The 18,259-nt window shown below is 51.7% G+C and overlaps 2 protein-coding genes and 1 non-coding gene across 3 annotated transcripts in view; all 3 read left to right on the top strand.

Moving 5' to 3' along the window:
- The window catches only part of C2CD3 (C2 domain containing 3 centriole elongation regulator), a 49,507-nt gene extending 35,157 nt beyond the window's left edge, over nt 1–14,350 (top strand). The window contains exons 26-32 of the mRNA XM_035570392.2: nt 166–371; nt 1,413–1,513; nt 2,377–2,553; nt 3,613–3,830; nt 5,131–6,151; nt 6,572–6,665; nt 13,436–14,350. Of these exons, the coding sequence (XP_035426285.1) occupies nt 166–371; nt 1,413–1,513; nt 2,377–2,553; nt 3,613–3,830; nt 5,131–6,151; nt 6,572–6,665; nt 13,436–13,579 (1,961 nt within the window). The 3' untranslated portion in view covers nt 13,580–14,350. The remainder of the gene's footprint in view (nt 1–165; nt 372–1,412; nt 1,514–2,376; nt 2,554–3,612; nt 3,831–5,130; nt 6,152–6,571; nt 6,666–13,435) is intronic.
- On the top strand, nt 12,404–12,475 carry TRNAP-AGG (transfer RNA proline (anticodon AGG)). The gene has a single exon. It is a non-coding gene; the product is annotated as a tRNA-Pro (tRNA).
- A 1,432-nt stretch (nt 14,351–15,782) lies between the features above and the next one.
- LOC118260259 (mitochondrial uncoupling protein 3-like) lies at nt 15,783–17,648 on the top strand. The gene is made up of 6 exons (XM_035570394.1): nt 15,783–15,908; nt 16,028–16,238; nt 16,450–16,647; nt 17,018–17,119; nt 17,197–17,377; nt 17,543–17,648. Exons 1-6 carry the CDS (start codon nt 15,783–15,785, stop codon nt 17,646–17,648), a joined length of 924 nt encoding a protein of 307 aa, XP_035426287.1.
- The last annotated feature ends 611 nt before the right edge of the window (nt 17,649–18,259 follow it).

Here is an 18,259-nt window from a genome sequence, read left to right as displayed (position 1 = left end):
CTTTAACCCTTTTTTTTTTTTTTTTTGAGTTTTATAAGATGTCTTTCCCTGTAAAGCTTCAACACATTTCAAGGCCTGTATAACTGACTGACTTTTGGCATTTCTGGAAATGTTTCGTTTTCATACAGCTTAAATTAATATGTGCTTTATATTCTTCTTCCTCAGAGACTGAGCGGGTGATAGGATTTGCATCTGTGGACCTTTCTCCTCTTCTTTCTGGCTTCCAGCTAGTGTGCGGGTGGTACAACATTACAGACTTCAGTGGGCAGTGCCGAGGACAGATCAAAATAGCAGTTTCCCCCCTTCAAAACATAAATAATCTCAAAGAAGAAAAGCAGGCAAGGATTCGCACCCAGACTCCAAATTCTTCAGTATGTAGCTGAATTTCTTACCCTATTTTATACCAAATTTTTCATACCAAATTTTATCAAATTTTATCAAATTAGACTCCTAATAATCAGCACTGACTAGGTTTCTGAAGAAATGAGCAAAAAACACATAATCCATTCTTTAAGAATATTGCTTTCTAGTTCCTCAGTACCTGCAGGACAGCAGGAGTTACAGCGCTCAGTTAAACCTTGGTCATGATCATCTCCAGTGGCTTATATCACTCTGCTGTTACCTGATGGGTGCTTTTTTAAAATTATTATTATTATTTTATTATTTTTTACCGTTAGGAGGAGATTCTGTGGTTTTGGGAGACTGGCATTGTTCCGTTTGATTGGTAGCGGATGCCCAAAACCGTAATTTAAATTTGCTGTTTTCCCAATTAGGAAATTTCTAATTTGACAGAGATTTAGTTTTCTGGAAGTTTTGCCATTTCACACGTGTGTTTTAGTCTCTCGACTTTCCAGTTGTACTGGGATGTGATACACACATGGAATGGAGTCCCTGTACCCTACTTTCCATCAGTTTCCTCTTTGGTAGGGCAGAGAGAGATCCATCAATCCTCATGCTACATGTAACACGTGCAGTTACTAAAAACAAAAAGGTAGAATTTTATCCTGTTGCTGAGTTAACATTTTGTGGTTTTTGTAATATTTTATGATCCTATTTTCAGCATGTGTTGTTGCGGTTTTTATTTTCTGTTATTAGCCACGTTTTCCTTTTTTGGATGCCTGCTTTATACAGGAAGGTTGGAACTGGAAAACGTAAATTGGAAGCTGTGGTTACAAATGAACAAAGGCTTTGAAACAGACTTCCTGTATTTCGATATTGGAATCTGCCTTCTGATAAATGCTTCTGAAATAAGAGTGTTGTTAAGTGGCAATTTGGCTCAGTGCTGCAAAATCCTTTGAAAATTTAAATTTAGGAAACTTAAGTTTTTATTTGTTAGCGCAGCAAGATAGTACTTTAATTTATTTATTTTCTTACTGTGGAAATCTCACATGTGGTGTTTCTCTTTATTCTAGGTGAAAGACGGCTTTCCAACGTTTCCCAGTAACGTTACAAGCTTTTCCAAGCAGATGTCAAATACCTTGTCAAAGGAAGTTAGTGTTCCTACTCGAGAACCGTAAGTCAACTGGCTCTGGGTCATTTTGGTCATTTTGGGGACTCAGAAGTCCACATATCTGAAAACATAAAGCCCTGTCAGAGGTCTTCCCCTGTGTTTGGACTTAAAGATTTTACCAAATTCCCTTTACCAGTGAGAGGAGCCCAGGAGATGGCAATCTTGGGACATGTACCTTTCTACGAAATCCAGATCTTCTTTTTCTCACTGGTGATTCCTGATTGTTGCATTTCCAGCTTTCTGCTTTAGGATTTACCCTATGCCAAGGCTAAAATTGGCAATTATTTCTTCCAGGCCTTTATAGGAATAAGGGTTTTTTACAGTAAGAAATTAGAAGTGAGTGTTACTGGTGTATCCCCTTCATTTTGCCATACCTCCTGGTTGGTGAAGTGCTGTGGTATTGCGCATTCCAGGACTAGTACTGTCAGATATCCTGCAGAAATTCTGCTCAATGTCCCTTAAAACAAGCACCAGTGTGTGTACATGTATCTAGCAACATATAAGAGAGCATGTTAATTCATGGTTGGTTTATTTAGCGCACGTAAGAGATGGTATTTCTCCTGTACGTGTCTTTGAAGTGTAGAGGGTCCATGGGCCAGCATTATTTGGCCTGACCAGCCAGACTGACAGCTGCTGGTGGGCGTTGCAGATTCCCTACCAGCTGCACTATGGGTAGCTGCAGGTTTTTTTTTTGTTCGTTTTACTGTAAACCTGACACAGTCAGTAAAGGCCATTCTTGATGACATTTGGAAAAGCTAGTTTCACCCGCCAGTGGCTCTTTAGTGTGCTTAAAGCTGTTGCATGTTCTTAGTTAGCAGGCTTCACAAAATCAGAGATACCAAACTGCTTTCTGTGGTTACATGTAGGCCTGTTCCTGGCAGAGTGAACTCCCCTAAGACGCACACACCTCGTCATGAAGAGCATATGCAGAATGTGCGCAGATTTCATGAGTCCTTGCAGCAAGCGGAAGGAAACGCACACCGGGCAGCCAAGATGGACTCGTTATCGCTGTCATCACGTGCTTCTCTTCTAACTGCTCTCAGGTAAGGCAGAGCTGTAGCCAAAATCTTGATCTAGGCGTTCCTGCTCCGGCAGGGGGATTGGACTAGATGATCTTTGAAGGTCCCTTCCAATTCCTACCATTCTGTGATTCTGTGAAGATGGTAATGCAAAGCCTTAGATTCGCAAAGCGGAGCTTGAAACTTAAGAATTCTTGCGTTCAAAGGAAATGAGAATATACAGTAACTGATTAAAAGTTATCAGTGAGATATCTGTAATAACAGCGGGATGAGATGAAATTGGAAAAGCAGGGTCTGGGCGGCAACTCAGCATTAGGACTGAGGTGCTCTAGCAATGCAGTGGGTCTCCAAAGGGAAACAGTAACAGCAGTGTTTTCAAATCTAGGTTGAATGCTTTGCTTTATCCATCTCTGTTCAGCTGTAACACGGCGCACACTAGTAAGCCAATACTCCTTTGAGTAACTTTTCACAGATAGAAGAGCAACCCTGTAAGCACTTTCATCGTGCATGTAGCTGGATGTCCTTTCCCAGCAGGATGCCTTTATTCTTGCTAGAAGCACCTATTTATTTATTTATTTTTGACTAGACTCTAGGTTTATAGATCAGGTCTAAATTTTGGGAGAAGAATTTTCATTACCTGTAGGAATATGGGACTGAAAGAGACTCTGAGTCGTTCCATCCCTTCCCCAGCTACCACAAGCAATATATCATGAAATCCTTAGAACTTAAGCAGATATAAATCCTTAGACTTTTATCATGCTCAGTCATCAAGTAATAACATTGCCGTTAAGACTTCTGCTGGAAGGTCATTTCAAATCCAACTTTCTTTGAGTGAGTACGTTTAAAACTAGCTCCTTTTTTTTAACTTCCAGCCTAAATTTGTCCTTGAGAAAGCTTTGTCCTTTTGCTTAGGTAGAGTAACCTCAGCACCTACGTACTGATCTGTTTTTCAATAATAATCCTTAGTCCTGTGTTTGCTTATTTACATGCAGTTGACTGGAATGATACAAACAGAACCAGCCTGCCGTAGGTTGGTTGTGGTTTGGGGTTTTTTTTTTATCAATTTTTTACCACTGCTTACAGAAAAAACTTGAGTGAGCTGGATGAGGTTCAGAGATACTTCAGTCAGAAGCTGACCAGGTCTTTTCCTGACTTCAGTTATGGTAACACACCCAAACCAAGCCACGAAGAGCAGGAGAGTGATCATCAAGGCTTGAGGAGCCGAGAAGCGGATCCCAATGGGTACCATCTTCTGAAAAAGTCGAGTCAGTTGGTGTCTCAGGTCAGCAGCCTCATCAATGGTAAGTTGTCACTTGGCCTGGAATTTTTGGTCAGATGCTGCCTTAAAGTATCTTCAAATTTCTCACATAATCGAGGCCAATCCCTGGTGTTGGTCACCAGAATGTGTTAGGCCACTGGGGGAACGCTTCGGAGAGATTTTCAGACTTCTTTTGGTAATGATAATGTTGGGTCGAGACACACTCAGAAGTCAGGTTAGATGGGAGTTAAGGCTCTCTCAAGATAGCCTAAATTCTACCAAAATTTCCGTGGCTGTTCAGTAGAAAAAGGGAGGTCCACAGGATGGTTCTGAGCTGGGTCTGCAGAGCTGAGCTGAGTCTGTCTCTGTGTACACCTTGTTTTCAGATCTATGTTTTTTTCACCTTGCCTGACATTTCTCCCAGCTCCATTCTAACTTTCTTCATTAATTACTTACTGATTGCACTTAATTTATTTTAACCTAACCACTCAAACCGCTGCGATGTTATACCAGAGAGGCACAGTGAACAGTGAAACGACTAAGAAACCAACTCAATGCTCGTACTTTTCTCTCCTCTGATACATTATTTTAAGAAGCTGTGGCTCGGGGAGCTGCCAGTTGGAAAGTTAATTCTGTGCTGCTTCTGCCTCTAGCTGCCTGCAGGGAAACACCACTTCCAGGAGATGGAGCTGGAGGGCACGTTTCTGTTATGCCAGAACCTGCCCTTGTTGTATCGCCACCTCGATTTTCTCATGTTTTCTTCTCCAGGGTTTTGCTTTTTTTTTTTTCTTCCCCTTCTGTTAGTTGTTTTTACTGCTTCTTTACATACTCTCCTCTACAATCTGTCTCAAACTCTTCCTTCGTTTCCAAATGTCCTCCCCCCTTGCATTGCCTCGTGGCAAGACTTTCACTTGCCTCAGAGTAGCAGTACTTTGTTTAACCTAACACTGGCAAACTAATTTTTCAGAGAATTTGAGAATTGAATAGGATCTGTTAACTAGGAACCAAAACCAGGCGATCACGGCTTTCTAAAGAAACTAAAATCCCCCGAGATATTCAGGATTGCATATATTCTCTTAATGTCAAGGCTCCTAATCCAACCATCTTTTTTCAGAACCCGTGTCTGGAGCACAGGCAGCTCCTCGTTTTCAGTCCTTGTAATTTGGCACAACAACTGAACAACAGTCCTGAGTGAATTTCTGGTTTAATATTTAATTAATAATTGCCTGTCATTTGATTGGAGTTGGGCAGTTGAACTGATTTTCTGCAAAAAGCCCAGGTAAATCAGCTAAAAGGTGAATGGTTGCCCCGTGCATTTACTGATGCTGTTTTCTATTAATCAGACTTACAGACCATCACTAAAAATAGTAAAGACTCTTCTGTTGGGCATCAAGACAACGGCAGAAAGCCGAGTGCTGCTCGTGTACCCCACCAGAAGGGTACAAAAGCCAGAACTGAAGTGCATCAAGGCCAGGGTGAGTTGGACTCGACCAATGCTTGCAGTGATACGCAGCTGCCGTGCTCTTTTGGGAGGCACATATTGCAGGAGTTGCTAGACCAAGCTGTCCCTGAAAGCGAGCATCCTTTGCCAGCGGGCTACATCCAGAGAGATGAAGGTGCTTTTGCCATCCAGCCGCACAGCGAAGAAGAATACGAGGAGGATGTTATAGAACCACGAACTCTTAATGAAATAACAACCCTGACGGACAAAACCAGCCCCTGGTCCAGCGTGCTCTCCGAGGTGGAACTGGGAGCTGACCAGCAGCCCGTAAATGCGAGGCCTGAAGATCAGGGGGATACAGATTGTTTGCAAAAAGGGAACAGCAGGCGGAGCAGCTCGTTGTCCAGCATACCGCAAGGTGACAACCGAAGCGTGCTCACCGCTCTTAGCCCATGCATCAGCCCCTGCGCAGAGCAGAGCAGTCCTTGGGCAGGAATAGAAGGCTTGGAGAGCTTGAACGGTGTCACAGAAAAATCTGAGAAGCTGCTTCGTTCTGCTCGTTTGTCAGCAGTGCATCAAACAGTTGGTGGCCCTGTAGAAAATGGAAATTGCAACTGGGATAGAACGTTTAATGCTAAGCAAATAAAGCACAATGCAGAGTTTCGTGCGGCCTCCGAAGAACTTCTGGAATTTCCAGGAGTCATTGGTTTGACCAGTCGAAAAACCACAGCGAGAGAGAAGGAAAATGGTGAGGTTTTAGGTGAAGATCATCAAGATGAGGAAAAAAGTGGTTCCAATGAGATCTTTGCGAAGAGTGTATCTGCCCGAGCAGGCTCAGAAGGAAACAGTGGTGGCTTTTCTGATGACAGCCATGAAGACCCACCGGCAGAGTCAGGAAAGTCTGAGAAACCAACAATTGTTTTGTATCCTTCCCCTTCCTTAAGCACACATTGCATTCAAGGAGCATATCTTATTGCTTAGTTAGAATCGCGTTGGCCTCAGGAAAGCGAAATTCACTGTGTGGAGCTCTTCCCTGTGAAATAAGTCCAGAATTGATGGCCAGGAAGGTATGAGAGGTCACAGAATGGTTTGGGTTGGAAGGGGCCTTGAAGATCATCTCATTAAGTCCGAGTTATGTCGTGTTTCAGAGTGTAGTGAGGACTTCCTTCCATTTGTAACCTGTATTCAATGTTCAATGATAGCATGATGATTAAAATTAATGAGTTTCACCGTCGGGGATCCACTTGGAGCTGTTACAACGAGGCTCATTGCCCGCCTGCAGCCCCATCAAGCGTTGTGCGGTCACGCACTGCCAAAGGTTGTTCCTTAACAGCTCTGCTCAGACCTGATCCCGTTGTTGTTCCCAACTTCTTCCTTCCACCGCAGCAGATGGAAGCCTCCATGAGGATGCTCAGCATTTCTTCTCGTCCTTCCACGGTAAGTACGGGGCGTCCTTTCCTTTATTGTCCCGGCTTAACGGAGTCCGACTGTTCGAGCAGGAATGGAAGTACTTCTCCCTTCCTTTGCCTGTCAGCGCTGAGGTTAGAGGTCGCGACAGCTTCCAAATCAAGGAGAATCTCTCTGATACCTCTTCTCGCAAGGAGAATCACTTTCAACGTTCATGATTCAACGTTCTCAGTGACTTGTTCATTTAGGCGGCGTGTTTGTCCATGTAGTCAGGGGGGTTGCTCTTTTCCTCCCCTGGAGTCGGTGGAATTCGCAGGTGCTCCACACTTCCTTGTGCTTTATCATGATATAGGGTGCCTAATTTTGGGGATACCTGTAATTATGACTAGTTTATACCTCTTAGATTGGGATAAAACAGGGAGTTTGCAGCAGAGAGTACCTCCTTAGAAGGTATTGACTCCTGTTCTTCCATGGAGGGAGAGGAAGTAGTAGAAGTACTTACACAGGCTGATGATTGCTTTTATTGCTTCATAAGTGTTTTTGTTTGCATAAACATTTACTTGGTGCAGGAAAGTAGAGACCGTTTTCTTTCCAGAAGGTTTGTGACTCGGTTGTTTTGGGGTCTGACCGTTATTCCTGTGCAGCCACAGCAGGGCTCTGGATGTGGATCTCGGTACTGCACCATGTGGGCCAAGTGTTTACTGCTCCCAGAACAGATAACACGTTCGTTCCCCTCCCTGTGACCTATGAAACAAATGCTGTAAGGAACATTTATATAATCAGAAGCAGCTTGCTTGATCAAACAGAACAAAACCAGGCAGGATCTAATGGCTCCGAAGTAATGGAAACTCCTTGCAATTAATAAACATGTTTACAGGCAGGTAAAATGCATGAATTTTTGCTGTTTTGCATTATTAAAATGATTTTTTTTTCTTATTTACACAAGGCTTACCCTTTTCTGAAGCCTTTGAAACTTGTTCCTGATGAAAATACAGAACTCTATCAGAGCAGTCATGGTCATAGTGTGCTTTCAGGGTCCTTGGATGCAGTTTGACCATAACACCTAGGCTGCAGTATGTCTCAGTGCTCGTTAAGCATACTTTTCATGCTCTATCTAAACACTTCAGAGAAAATCCAAAGCAGATAAAATCCCCCCAAAAAATCCAAAAATCCAAAGCAGAATCTCTGGCATGTTTCTCCTGGGGAATCTCCTTTGAGTTATGGTTTCCCTTCTGTCCATACTCGTTCTCTTAATTCACTGCCACGCCCCCTCTTCCACGTTTTGCTTTCTCTGAAAGCTTCTGCTTCTTCCTGGAAGCACCCTGTCCTTCCGTGCATCTGCAAAGCAGCACTCAGACCTACGGGTTGATGTTAATGCCAGTTTTACTCGAATTCCCTTTCTGTGCAGTGCTAAGCTCAGTGGCTAGCAACACACCCCTGAAAGTGGTCAATAATTAGGGAGAGTATTAGTAAGGCCCCGTTTTGGATATAGCTGACCTTAAACCAGCTTAATTCCAGGAGTAACTAGAGCTAATCTTTTGCAGTTACACTTTGTAGGCATCTGTTGAGACAGGACCCGGTTCTGCCCCGCGCTACGCAGCCGCCATCAAGCGCCCGATGTGAAGAGCAGGAAGTTTTACATTTATGCCAGCGTTACGCCGCGGTTCAGGAAAGCTGCTTTCTCGTATTTTTGTTCCTAGCTAGCGCCGAGGGCACCGGTTTCTAAATCCGGGTTTGTTTAGTTTCCGCACAGTTCAGCAAACGCCGAGCGTGACGGCAAGGCCGAAATCTGAGCTGTTATCATCTGAAGATCAGCAGTCCCCTGTCGCTCACATGGCGCTTGGCAAGCCTCCCTCCTGGCTAGTGTTCCTGACGCCTCTCCCTGTGGTGCCTGACTCCCTGCTTTCCCTGCCTTTCTCCACAAAGCGAGGAAAAACCGGTGAGGAGGCGAAGTGGGCGGTCACGTCAAAGGAGGTGGCAGAATTTTGAGACAAAAGGGCTTTTCTGGGTCGTGCTGCGAGGACTCGTGGATCTTGAGGACTTGAGAGGTGCTGCAGTAGCTCAGGCCACGTGGCAGGGACCTGAATTTTGCAGAGCCTCACAAAATATAAGAAAAAAAAACAACAAATGTTTGACCTTTTTTCCTCCACCACATCAGATTCATGTCCAGTTTCTTGAGGTCCTTCCCGGCTTTCCTTTTCCACTCTTGTCCCCTGCTGTCCTGTGTGACCCAGCAGGCCAGGTTCGATTTCTGCCCCTTCTCGGGTTCATGGAGCAGCTTCGCCCTTGTCTCCACTCAGCCCTTTTCCCGGCTGTTCCTGATATAACCTAGGGAAAAACTTCGATGCTAAACTTAACAGCATCCAGCACTGTATTGTGGTTACTTTAAAGCTACAACTATTTTTTAATGAATCAGAGCCGTCGTGTAGGTGGCCCGGATTACAATCCAGATCTTTTTACTGACTGTAGCCTCTGGCCTCACTTCTCCTCCCTCTTTGCCTGTACTGCATTCGTATGTTCCGTGCTATTTTATATACCAGGGCTGAGTTTTTGAGTCAAAAATTTAATCTCTCTAGATAACGTCCTCTCACGCAGAGGGCACTGCAGCGCTGATTCTGGTTAGGGTTTCAGGTAATCATACACTAGAGAAAAAGATAATAATAAAATAAAACATTATTGCAATGAGGTGCCAGCTGGGAAGCCCATGTTAAGGTTTGCTGCCTTTCAGAGTGGCCCAGTCTACTGATACGAAGCTGTTTGGGGGGAAAAAAAGTATTTAAAACCAGGAGAGTTCAACTTTTCACTAAAATATCTTTTATTTTTTCCTCACTTCTACGAATATTCCAAAAGGATAAGAAACTTACATTGAAACCAGTTTTACTCAGCAAAAGTAGTTGTTTCGTACGGATGTACCTTCAGCGTAGACTAGAAATAACACTTTTATAACACAAACTTAGCACCTTTGAGGTGTTCTGAAACTGCAGCTGGCCCGCAAAGGTCCAAACATCCTTTCTTGGTTGTGACGTTTGTTCTTGATCTGCTCCCCTTTCAGCTGCAGCCATGAAAGCTCCTTTTTTTCCTCGAGCACGTTCCCCAGAGCTAAGGTTTTTAGCCAGTAAACTTGTCCTCTTAACCTGCTGAACAGAAATGCTGATGTTCTTTTTTGTTTTCGTGATCAGAAGCCGTGTTCCCCACGTCCGCCTGGGACGGGGTGTGCTGTCTGGGACGGGACGCGAAGCTTTTGCTGTCCAGAAAGCAGAAGTAGGTGCAAGGTCGCTCCGCTGGGGGGGTTGTAGCCTATTAACACAGATCTGTTTCCACTCCTGCGTCAGCGCTCGGACAAAACTCGCTGTCACGCTTGCTGCGCCGCGGGGCTGAAACGCTGCTCGCTGCCAAGGTGCTTACCCGAATCCTCTGACCTTGAAACGAGCCGGCCCCCAGGACCTCCAAAATGCCGACAAATCCCTTTGCTTTGCTCGAATCCCTGGCGCACAGCAGGTAGGTAATCCCAGGCTGGTTTAAGCGTCCTGCCGTATCGCAGCCGCTTCTATAAAAAGGAAAGCAAAGCACAGTCTTCTGTACCTAAGTCCTCTTCCTCTCGCGGCTTCCGAGAGGAAAATGCGTCCTAAAAATGCAGCGCTGAGGCCAAAACGCCTTGCTAAAAGCTGTGTTTGTAGGGAATTTGCGTGTTTCAAAGAAAAATCGCTTTATACAGAGGGAAGCGCAGAAGTGTAGCCCTTTCCTGTATCCCCATCCCAAAAATGTTGGTGAAGCTAAACCTGCAAATGCAATTTCCTGAGGCTCCTGATCACCTCTGCAGGCTGGGGGTGTTAACTGTGCCTGTGAGCCTGGCTCGTTTTCACACCTGAGCATGGGAGCAGCAGGAAGAAGAGCCTCTGAGCCTTTCTTACGGCTGGAAGTTTGTGTTTCAAAAGGTCCTTAGCACACGCGTGTCAGCGTGTCTGAGTTGCTGCGGGTGGACACGGCGGTACAAAAACTGGAGCAATAGGATTTCAGGCACCTGCCTGTGTCTGAAAAAGCGTGCAAGTGCTATGTTTGCATGCTCACCCTATTTACTGGCAGTCAGGAGCGTACAAACCGCTACCCATCGCCTTGGCGTCATCTGACAGCAGCAGGCAGCTGCTCTCCTGTTGTATTTTCAGTTTAAGAGCACGGGGCTCCTCTGGGGTGAGCCATTGCACCGGGGGCTTACGTTGAAAATGTGAGCTGCTGCGTCTCCCTGGCCAGCTGTGCCCAAAGTGTCTGTGCACAGCACAAATGCTCATGAGAGGGGGAATTCGGGAGCCAGTTTTCTGGAAGGCAAGTTCTGCATTGTCCAGGGCGCTTTTAGTTTCAGTAATGAAATCCCAAAGTTGTCCAGCAGACACATTTCTGTAAGCGTTTCCCAGGCTGCAGGGGCTGCGGGCAGGAGTTTGCAGCCTTGGCAGCGCTTGCAGGACGATTTCTTTATGGCCACGGTACCAAATGCCATTTCGTGATAACTTGACGTACGATGAATTGGATGGTTTGGGGAATCTGATAGAGAGCCCTTGCTACAGTATAAACCTGCATCTGCTGTAGCATCGCACGTGGCTCCCCCAAGCTGCGGGAATTCTTTGCTGGGTTTGGGTTTGTGGGCTTTTTTTTTTCGGCCTTCCTGGGTGAAGGGACGAGGCAGTCCGTATAAATTCTTTGCAGATACATAAAGCTGGTGTTCGGGAGCGAATGCTGCCTTGGTGCACCGAAATTAGAGGCCTTTCGCCAGTCCTGAGCTCTCCCTGTGAACATTTTTCTCCGTGAACAGCTAACGAACGCTGTACAGAGACCAGAGAGCCAGCACGAGCTGGTTGCTGCCCGGCTCCAGCCAACACGAAGGTTTCGGCTGTTTCTCAAACACTTGGCTCGGGGCACAGGGTGGGAAGAAAAAGCTACTGACCCTGGCTTCTCTGCACAGCCTTGAGCAGAGTCAAAGGGAGCTGGGGTGGCCAGCAAGCATCTCTTTTTGCTCGCTTTTAAGCTTCTGATGTTGCCAGGTCTGTGTTGAAAATCTCTCCGCTTCTTACGTTTGGTGTAGGCCAGGTTATCCCAGAGCAGAAAGAAAAACAAAGGATTCTCGTAAATATCGATGTGTCTTTTTCAGTAGGATAAAAATGGATGCTGGTTTTGAAGGGCCACAGGCCCTAGCTATTTTCCTGCGTAGTGTGAAGGCTTTCGTAGCACTATTCATGTAATTTACAGGATTCACAGTACAAAACTGGGAGCTGGTTTTCAGTTCCACTAATTTATAGTTAGTTTGTTGTGAGCCTTTTCTGCACTGCTAGCTGTGAAGACGAGCGAGCTGTTCCCGCCTGTGTCGTCCTTTTTCTTGACCAGGCAGCCCGCGAGCAGCGCCGTCATCTCGGTGAGCATTACCCAGCACAAGAAACAAACAGAGTGCTTGCTCCTAAAAGAGCCGTTTTCCTCCCCAAACGGCGCCCCTCGAGGCGGGCAGCGCGCAGCAGCGGGGTCTGGGCAGGGAGCCGCTCACCTCGGGAGACCTTTCTGCTGCGGCCGAGCCCGCCGGGGATGGAGAAGGCGGCACGGGGATGTGGGCCAAAGGCCGGGCTGGTGTCAGCTTTCCGAGCCAGCGCCGTCCTCCGGGAGAGCCTCAGCCCTGTGGTTAGCGAGGTCCCACCCCAGCACCACACATCCCACACGGGCACGGCTCGCTTGGGCCTCCACGGGCACCTGAGGCTGGGTCCTCACCTGCCTCAGCACCCCAAATGTGGGGCTCGTTGGTCTAGGGGTATGATTCTCGCTTAGGGTGCGAGAGGTCCCGGGTTCAAATCCTGGACGAGCCCTTCTTTTTTAGGCCACCAAGGCCGACGGCATCGGGCTCGTGTCAGGAGCAGTGCGGCCAGCGGGGCCAGGGAGGTGCTCGTCCCCCTGGGCTCTGCTCTGGTGAGGCCGCACCTCGAGTGCCGGGTTCAGCTTTGGGCCCCTCACTACCAGAAGGACATCGAGGCCCTGGAGCGTGTCCAGAGAAGGGCTCCGAAGCTGGGGAAGGGCCTGGGACACAAGTCCTGTGAGGAGCGGCTGAGGGAACTGGGGGGGTTTGGGCTGGGGAAGAGGAGGCTCAGGGCAGACCTTATTGCTCTCTGCAACTGCCTGAAAGGAAGGGGTGGGGAGCTGGGGGTCGGCCTCTGCTCACAGGTAACCAGCTTCCAGCCCCGACAGCACGTGAGCACCCCGGCGAGTTCACCTCTCCCCTAAAGCCAAATGCAGGCACGCAGCCGCTGAAGGCGGGGATGGGAAGCCACGGGAGTGCTGCTCGTCCTTCTCCTCTGCCTTTCACGCAGCCGACAGCTCCGGCAGCCTGTTCCCAGGCCAGGCTGCGCGGTGTCGGAGCGAAAGGGCACGGAGGTGAGGGGCAGAGGGGAAGTGGACAGCAAAAATCAAAGCAAAAAACTAGAGACTTTAACATTTAAGGTGAAATCATCCGAGCGGTTACAGCAGTGGGATTTTTGTTCGGTGCTTCTGTTTGAAACGGACACTCAGGTAATCTGGGAAGGAGGAAATGGGGACTACTGAGATATTCCCAGAAATGCGGAGCGCTGTGCTCCGAGACCCATACCCAGCCCGGGCCGCGATGCCTCTCAGCGTGCGGGGTGAGAAAAAGCCCTTGAAGAAGAACCAGTGAGCAAGGGAAAACCTCAGGAGGGTGATTTCTGCGTATCCGGCTGCTCGCAGGCCGCAAAAGGCACACCCAGCACCCGGGCAGAGCTCGCAGGGCTGTAGAGTTTTGTTCCTTCTCTCCCCAGAGCGGACGCGGAGCTGCGCTGGGAGGAATCCCGTACCGAAGGCCAAACCGTCAGAGGCCGGCACTGGCCCCGGCCGCGCTCTCGGAAGAAGAAGCCAAGAGAATCGCCCGCATCTTCTCTGCTCGGCTCTCCAAGAAAGAGTAGCGAGGGTGAGAGCCCGTCCGGAGCGGCTCCTGCCTGCTGTGGGCAAAGGCTGCAGCCTCCAGGGGGGAGGAGAAGGCAGCAGTTGGGTTCAATCTCTGATGTTTTGCCTAATTGGTATTAATTTAAAGGGAGGTAGAGCCGTGTGGTCAGCCAAGGGAAGCTGAGAGACTGCACCTTGCGAGGCCAGCGCCCAGGTGAGACTCAAGCCCTAGGCTAAGCAGCAGGGCGTCACCCGGCCTTCAGGTGCTCGAGTTCTGAGCTTTATTCCTGTGAAATTTCCCCAGTTACACCCCCCCCCCCTTTTAGTTTTATTTTTTAACAAGCTGGGTAAAGCGTCCCATTTTGGGGCAGCTCCTCTTTCTTGAACCAAAGGAGGGAGAACATTAAAAATCGGCCGTCCTGGCGGGGAGCTGAGCACTGCTGCCTCCCTGCCTGCGTGTGCTGGGGACGGGGAGAGGAGAGGAGCTCCCTCCCCGCCTCGTACACCCAAAAATCACTGCTGGGAAGCAGTTTGCTGATTCTCCGAGTGCGAGAGGAACGCGTGCACCCACGGTGCTTGTGCAAATACAGACCCAGGGTCCTGTGAAATAGCGGTGTGTGTACAGAAGCCTTTTACGGGAAATGTGGCACTTTTATAACGTAAATTATTTTTGTACGTGTTTGTCTGCTTCCTTTTGGATAACGGCTTTGATGCAAACCAAGCTAAGTTATTTTTTTGTACCGCTCCCCGACCGCTGTTTGTGTTTCAATAAAATTATGATTTCTTCTCGTCTGGGGTGCGGTGCTTGGCTCCGGGTGAGCAGGGCTTGGACCCACAAGAGCCTCGGGGATGCCACAGAAATGCGTCCTGGAGGCTGGGGGGGCTGAGGGCGTGCGTAAAGGTCTCTGCTTTGAGAGGGAGTTGAGCGTTGCTGCATTGCCCAAGGTGGACGGTGGAGGCGAGCAAGCGCGAAGCCTTCCTGTCTCCGGAAAAAAGCTGCCTTTAGAACCCCACTTTCGAGTCAGGACATTGGGAGCTGAAGTTTCATCGTCCCTTTTTTGCTCCCTTCTCTGCGCTTTTGTTTTTCCTAAAGGCGTAATTCACCACGAATGTCTCTCTCCTTGTCCCTGCGGGGAGGCGAAACCGTTTCCAGAGCCCCTTGGGGCGCGCTGTGCGTCAGCGCCGCCCGGGCAGGGAGGTGGAGGTGCCAGGTGTCCCCGTACCGCGCGTCCTCAGCTTCCCTCGCAAGAACAGGAGGGATGCGAGGGCTTCCTTCTCCCCTTGCCGATCCTTCTGGCATCCCCAAAAAGCCCAGGGCGGGGCTGGGAGCACCGTGCCAGCATGGCCTTGAGTTTTAAGACAGTAGGAAAGGGAAGGAAAGGGACGCTTGCTGAGCTTTCATCCCATCCTCAGCCTCCAGCACTGTCCCGAGCTGCATCCTGAGCCTTTGCGCATCGCAGCCCTCGAAAGGACAGCGTGGGTTTTGTTGCCTGAGCCTGGGCACGGACACGGAGGGGTTTCTGATTTGGGGTTTACCTCAGCCGCCCGCCTGGCCCCTGCCCCGGGGTCGCGCCACGTGAGCGCGGGGGACACGTTGTAGGAAATCCCGCTGGTAAACAAGCTCAGCAGCGAGCCCGGGGCCCTGACAGCTGCTTGGGATCGATGACAAACGCGTGGCCGGTGCCAGGGCCAAGAGGGTCGGACCTGCCCCGTGCCGTGCTCCCCGGCCCCAGGGTCCCAGCTGGGCAGGAGCGTGTTTGGAGCAGGGGTTGCAATGAAGCGAACCCCTCGTGCGTGCCAGGTGGCCCCGCTTTCAGCAGCTCAAATGCCACCGGGGGACGGGGTTTTGCTGTCACCCGACGCCGGTGGCTGCTGGAACGTCCCCCGGGCGCTATATAAGGGGAGGGCCAAGGAGCTGGCTCGCAGGGCGCTGGCTGCGCGCAGCGGGATGTAAGGAGGCAGACGGGGACGCGGTGCCCGGGTCCCCACGGTAAGGCCCTGTGGGATCCGGGGGGGGGTCAGCGGGCTGAGCGAGGAGGCTCCGTGCCTCGGTTTCCCCGAGGACGCGTGCGAAGAAAGGGGGAAGAATTTGACTTCTGAGCGTGTCCCAAGGCAGCCAGAGCCGCCCCGGCAAATTGTCACCTCCGTCCCCAAACCGGGAGCCTGGAGGAAGCCCCTCCCGATGCGGCACCCCGCTGCGAACCCTCCCGTTCCCTTGCAGCCATGGTGGGCCTGAAGCCCCCCGAGGTGCCCCCGCCGGCAGCCGTGAAGTTCCTCAGCGCCGGGACGGCCGCCTGCATCGCCGACGTCTGCACCTTCCCCCTGGACACCGCCAAAGTGCGGCTGCAGGTACGGCCCCGAAAACCCCTCTAAAAGCTCCCCGCAGCGCTGGGACCCCCCACGCGGGTGCGTTTTGGGGGGGGGGGGGGGGAGGCAGAGGGTAAGGTGACGCCGTCGGCACCCCGCAGATCCAGGGCGAGGTGCGGATCCCCCGGAGCCCCAGCACGGTGGAGTACCGGGGCGTTTTGGGCACGCTGAGCACCATGGTGCGCACCGAGGGGCCCCGCAGCCTCTACAGCGGGCTGGCGGCGGGGCTGCAGCGCCAGATGAGCTTCGCCTCCATCCGCATCGGGCTGTACGACTCGGTGAAGCAGCTCTACACCCCGAAGGGGGCTGAGAGTGAGTGCAACAGGGGCCGGGACCCTGCCCCGTGCACAAACCCCTTCCCTGCACCCACCCCCATACCGATGTGCGACCTCCCCGTGACGGGGCAGAGCCCACCCCGTGGTGCCCGATCCCCACAACCCCTCCCAAATCTCACACCCCGGAGCCATCCCCGCTTGCGGGCTCGCTTGGGGGGGGTCCCCAAGGCGTGCGTGTCCTCCCGCAGGCACGGGGCTGGCGGCGCGGCTGCTGGCGGGCTGCACCACGGGGGCCGTGGCGGTGACGTGCGCCCAACCCACCGACGTGGTCAAGGTGCGCTTCCAGGCCCACGGGGCGCTGCCGGACAGCGCCCGGCGCTACAGCGGCACCGTGGACGCGTACCGCACCATCGCCAGGGAGGAGGGCGTCCGCGGGCTGTGGAGAGGTAGGGGCTGAGATTGGGATGGGAATCAGAGGCTGGGTTGGGTTGGAAGGGACCCTAAAGCCCCCCCCAGCCTGGCCCCTACCAGGGCTGGGGGCACCCCCAGCTCCTCTGTGCAGCCTGGGCCAGGGCCTCGGCGCCCTCAGAGGGAAGAATTTCTTCCCAATGCCTCCCCGAAGCCTCCCCCCTGCCAGGCTCCAGCCGGTGCCCCTCGTCCTGTCCCCCCAGCCCTGACCAAGAGTCCCTCCCCAGCTTTCCTGCCCCCCCCGGAGTGGGGACAGGGCTGGGACCCCACCCAGGCTGCTCCAGGGGGGCTGTGAGCACCGTGCCCGGTGCCACCGCCCCCCCCCCCCCCCCCCCCACTCCCGCACAGGGACGCTGCCCAACATCGCCCGCAACGCCATCGTTAACTGCGGGGAGCTCGTCACCTACGACCTCATCAAGGACGCGCTGCTGCGGGCGCAGCTGATGACAGGTGAGGTTGGTGCAGGGGACGCTGCCGGGCGCCGGCCCCATCCCCACGGCCCTCACCGGCCCGGCCCTGCCCCACAGACAACGTCCCCTGCCACTTCGTGGCCGCCTTCGGGGCCGGTTTCTGCGCCACGGTGGTGGCGTCGCCGGTGGACGTGGTGAAGACGCGGTACATGAACGCCGGCCCCGGGCAGTACAGGAACGTGCTCAGCTGCCTCCTGGCCCTCCTGATGCAGGACGGCCTCGCCGGCCTCTACAAGGGGTGAGTTTGGGGTAAAAAAAAGGGCAATATCGCGGCGCGCACGGGCACCGGCGTGGCTCAGCACCACCCCCCCGCCCCGGGCTGCCACCGTCGGGACTCGAGGCAGGGCTTTGGGGCCCCGGGGACGTCCCCTCCAGCGCCGTTTTTTTTTTTTTCCCGGTACAGCTTCGTCCCCTCCTTCCTGCGGCTCGGCTCCTGGAACGTGGTGATGTTCATCTCCTACGAGCAGCTACAACGTGCTGCGGTGCTGGCCCGGCCGGCTCCCCCCTGAGCCCCCGGCCCCTCTCGTCAGCGCGGGCGAGGGGCAGGAGTAAATTACGTTAATTGCTGCGGCAGCGGGGGGGGGATGAGGCCAAACACTCCCCCACACACACGGCCCGATGGGGATGATGACGAGGACCAAGAGGGTCCCCGAGAGGGACCGGCGAGGCGGACGGAGGCGCTGCAGGCGGCCGTTTGCAGGGACGTGGGAGAAGAGGTTTCCAGAGAGGCGTTTAGAGGGGAATTAAAAGCACTTGTAGGGTTTCCAGCCCGGAGAGCATCGCTCCTGGCGGCAGCGGGAACGACACGAATGGAAGGGAGAGGTGTGGGCAGGCGGGACGGAATTGAGGGACGGGGGAAAAAAAAACGCGGTGATTCCTGTGATTTCCTCACTCATGCTTCAAATAAATCACCCCTATGGGGTCTGAGCGCAGCGGGACTCGGGGTTCCTTCACCTTTTGGGGGGACCACAGAGTCGTTCAGGTTGGCAAAGCCCTACAAGCTCACCTGGTCCCCCCGCCACCAATGTCAGGATGGGAGGGGGTTCTCTGAAGGAATAACCGCCTCTGGGAGAGCAACGAGCAGCTTGCCTGGCGCACGTCCCCAGATAAAAACCAGGAA

The sequence above is a fragment of the Cygnus atratus genome, chromosome 1 (assembly GCF_013377495.2).
Source record: "Cygnus atratus isolate AKBS03 ecotype Queensland, Australia chromosome 1, CAtr_DNAZoo_HiC_assembly, whole genome shotgun sequence".
Taxonomy (NCBI): Eukaryota; Metazoa; Chordata; class Aves; order Anseriformes; family Anatidae; genus Cygnus; species Cygnus atratus.
This window is presented reverse-complemented; position numbering and strand designations above follow the sequence as displayed.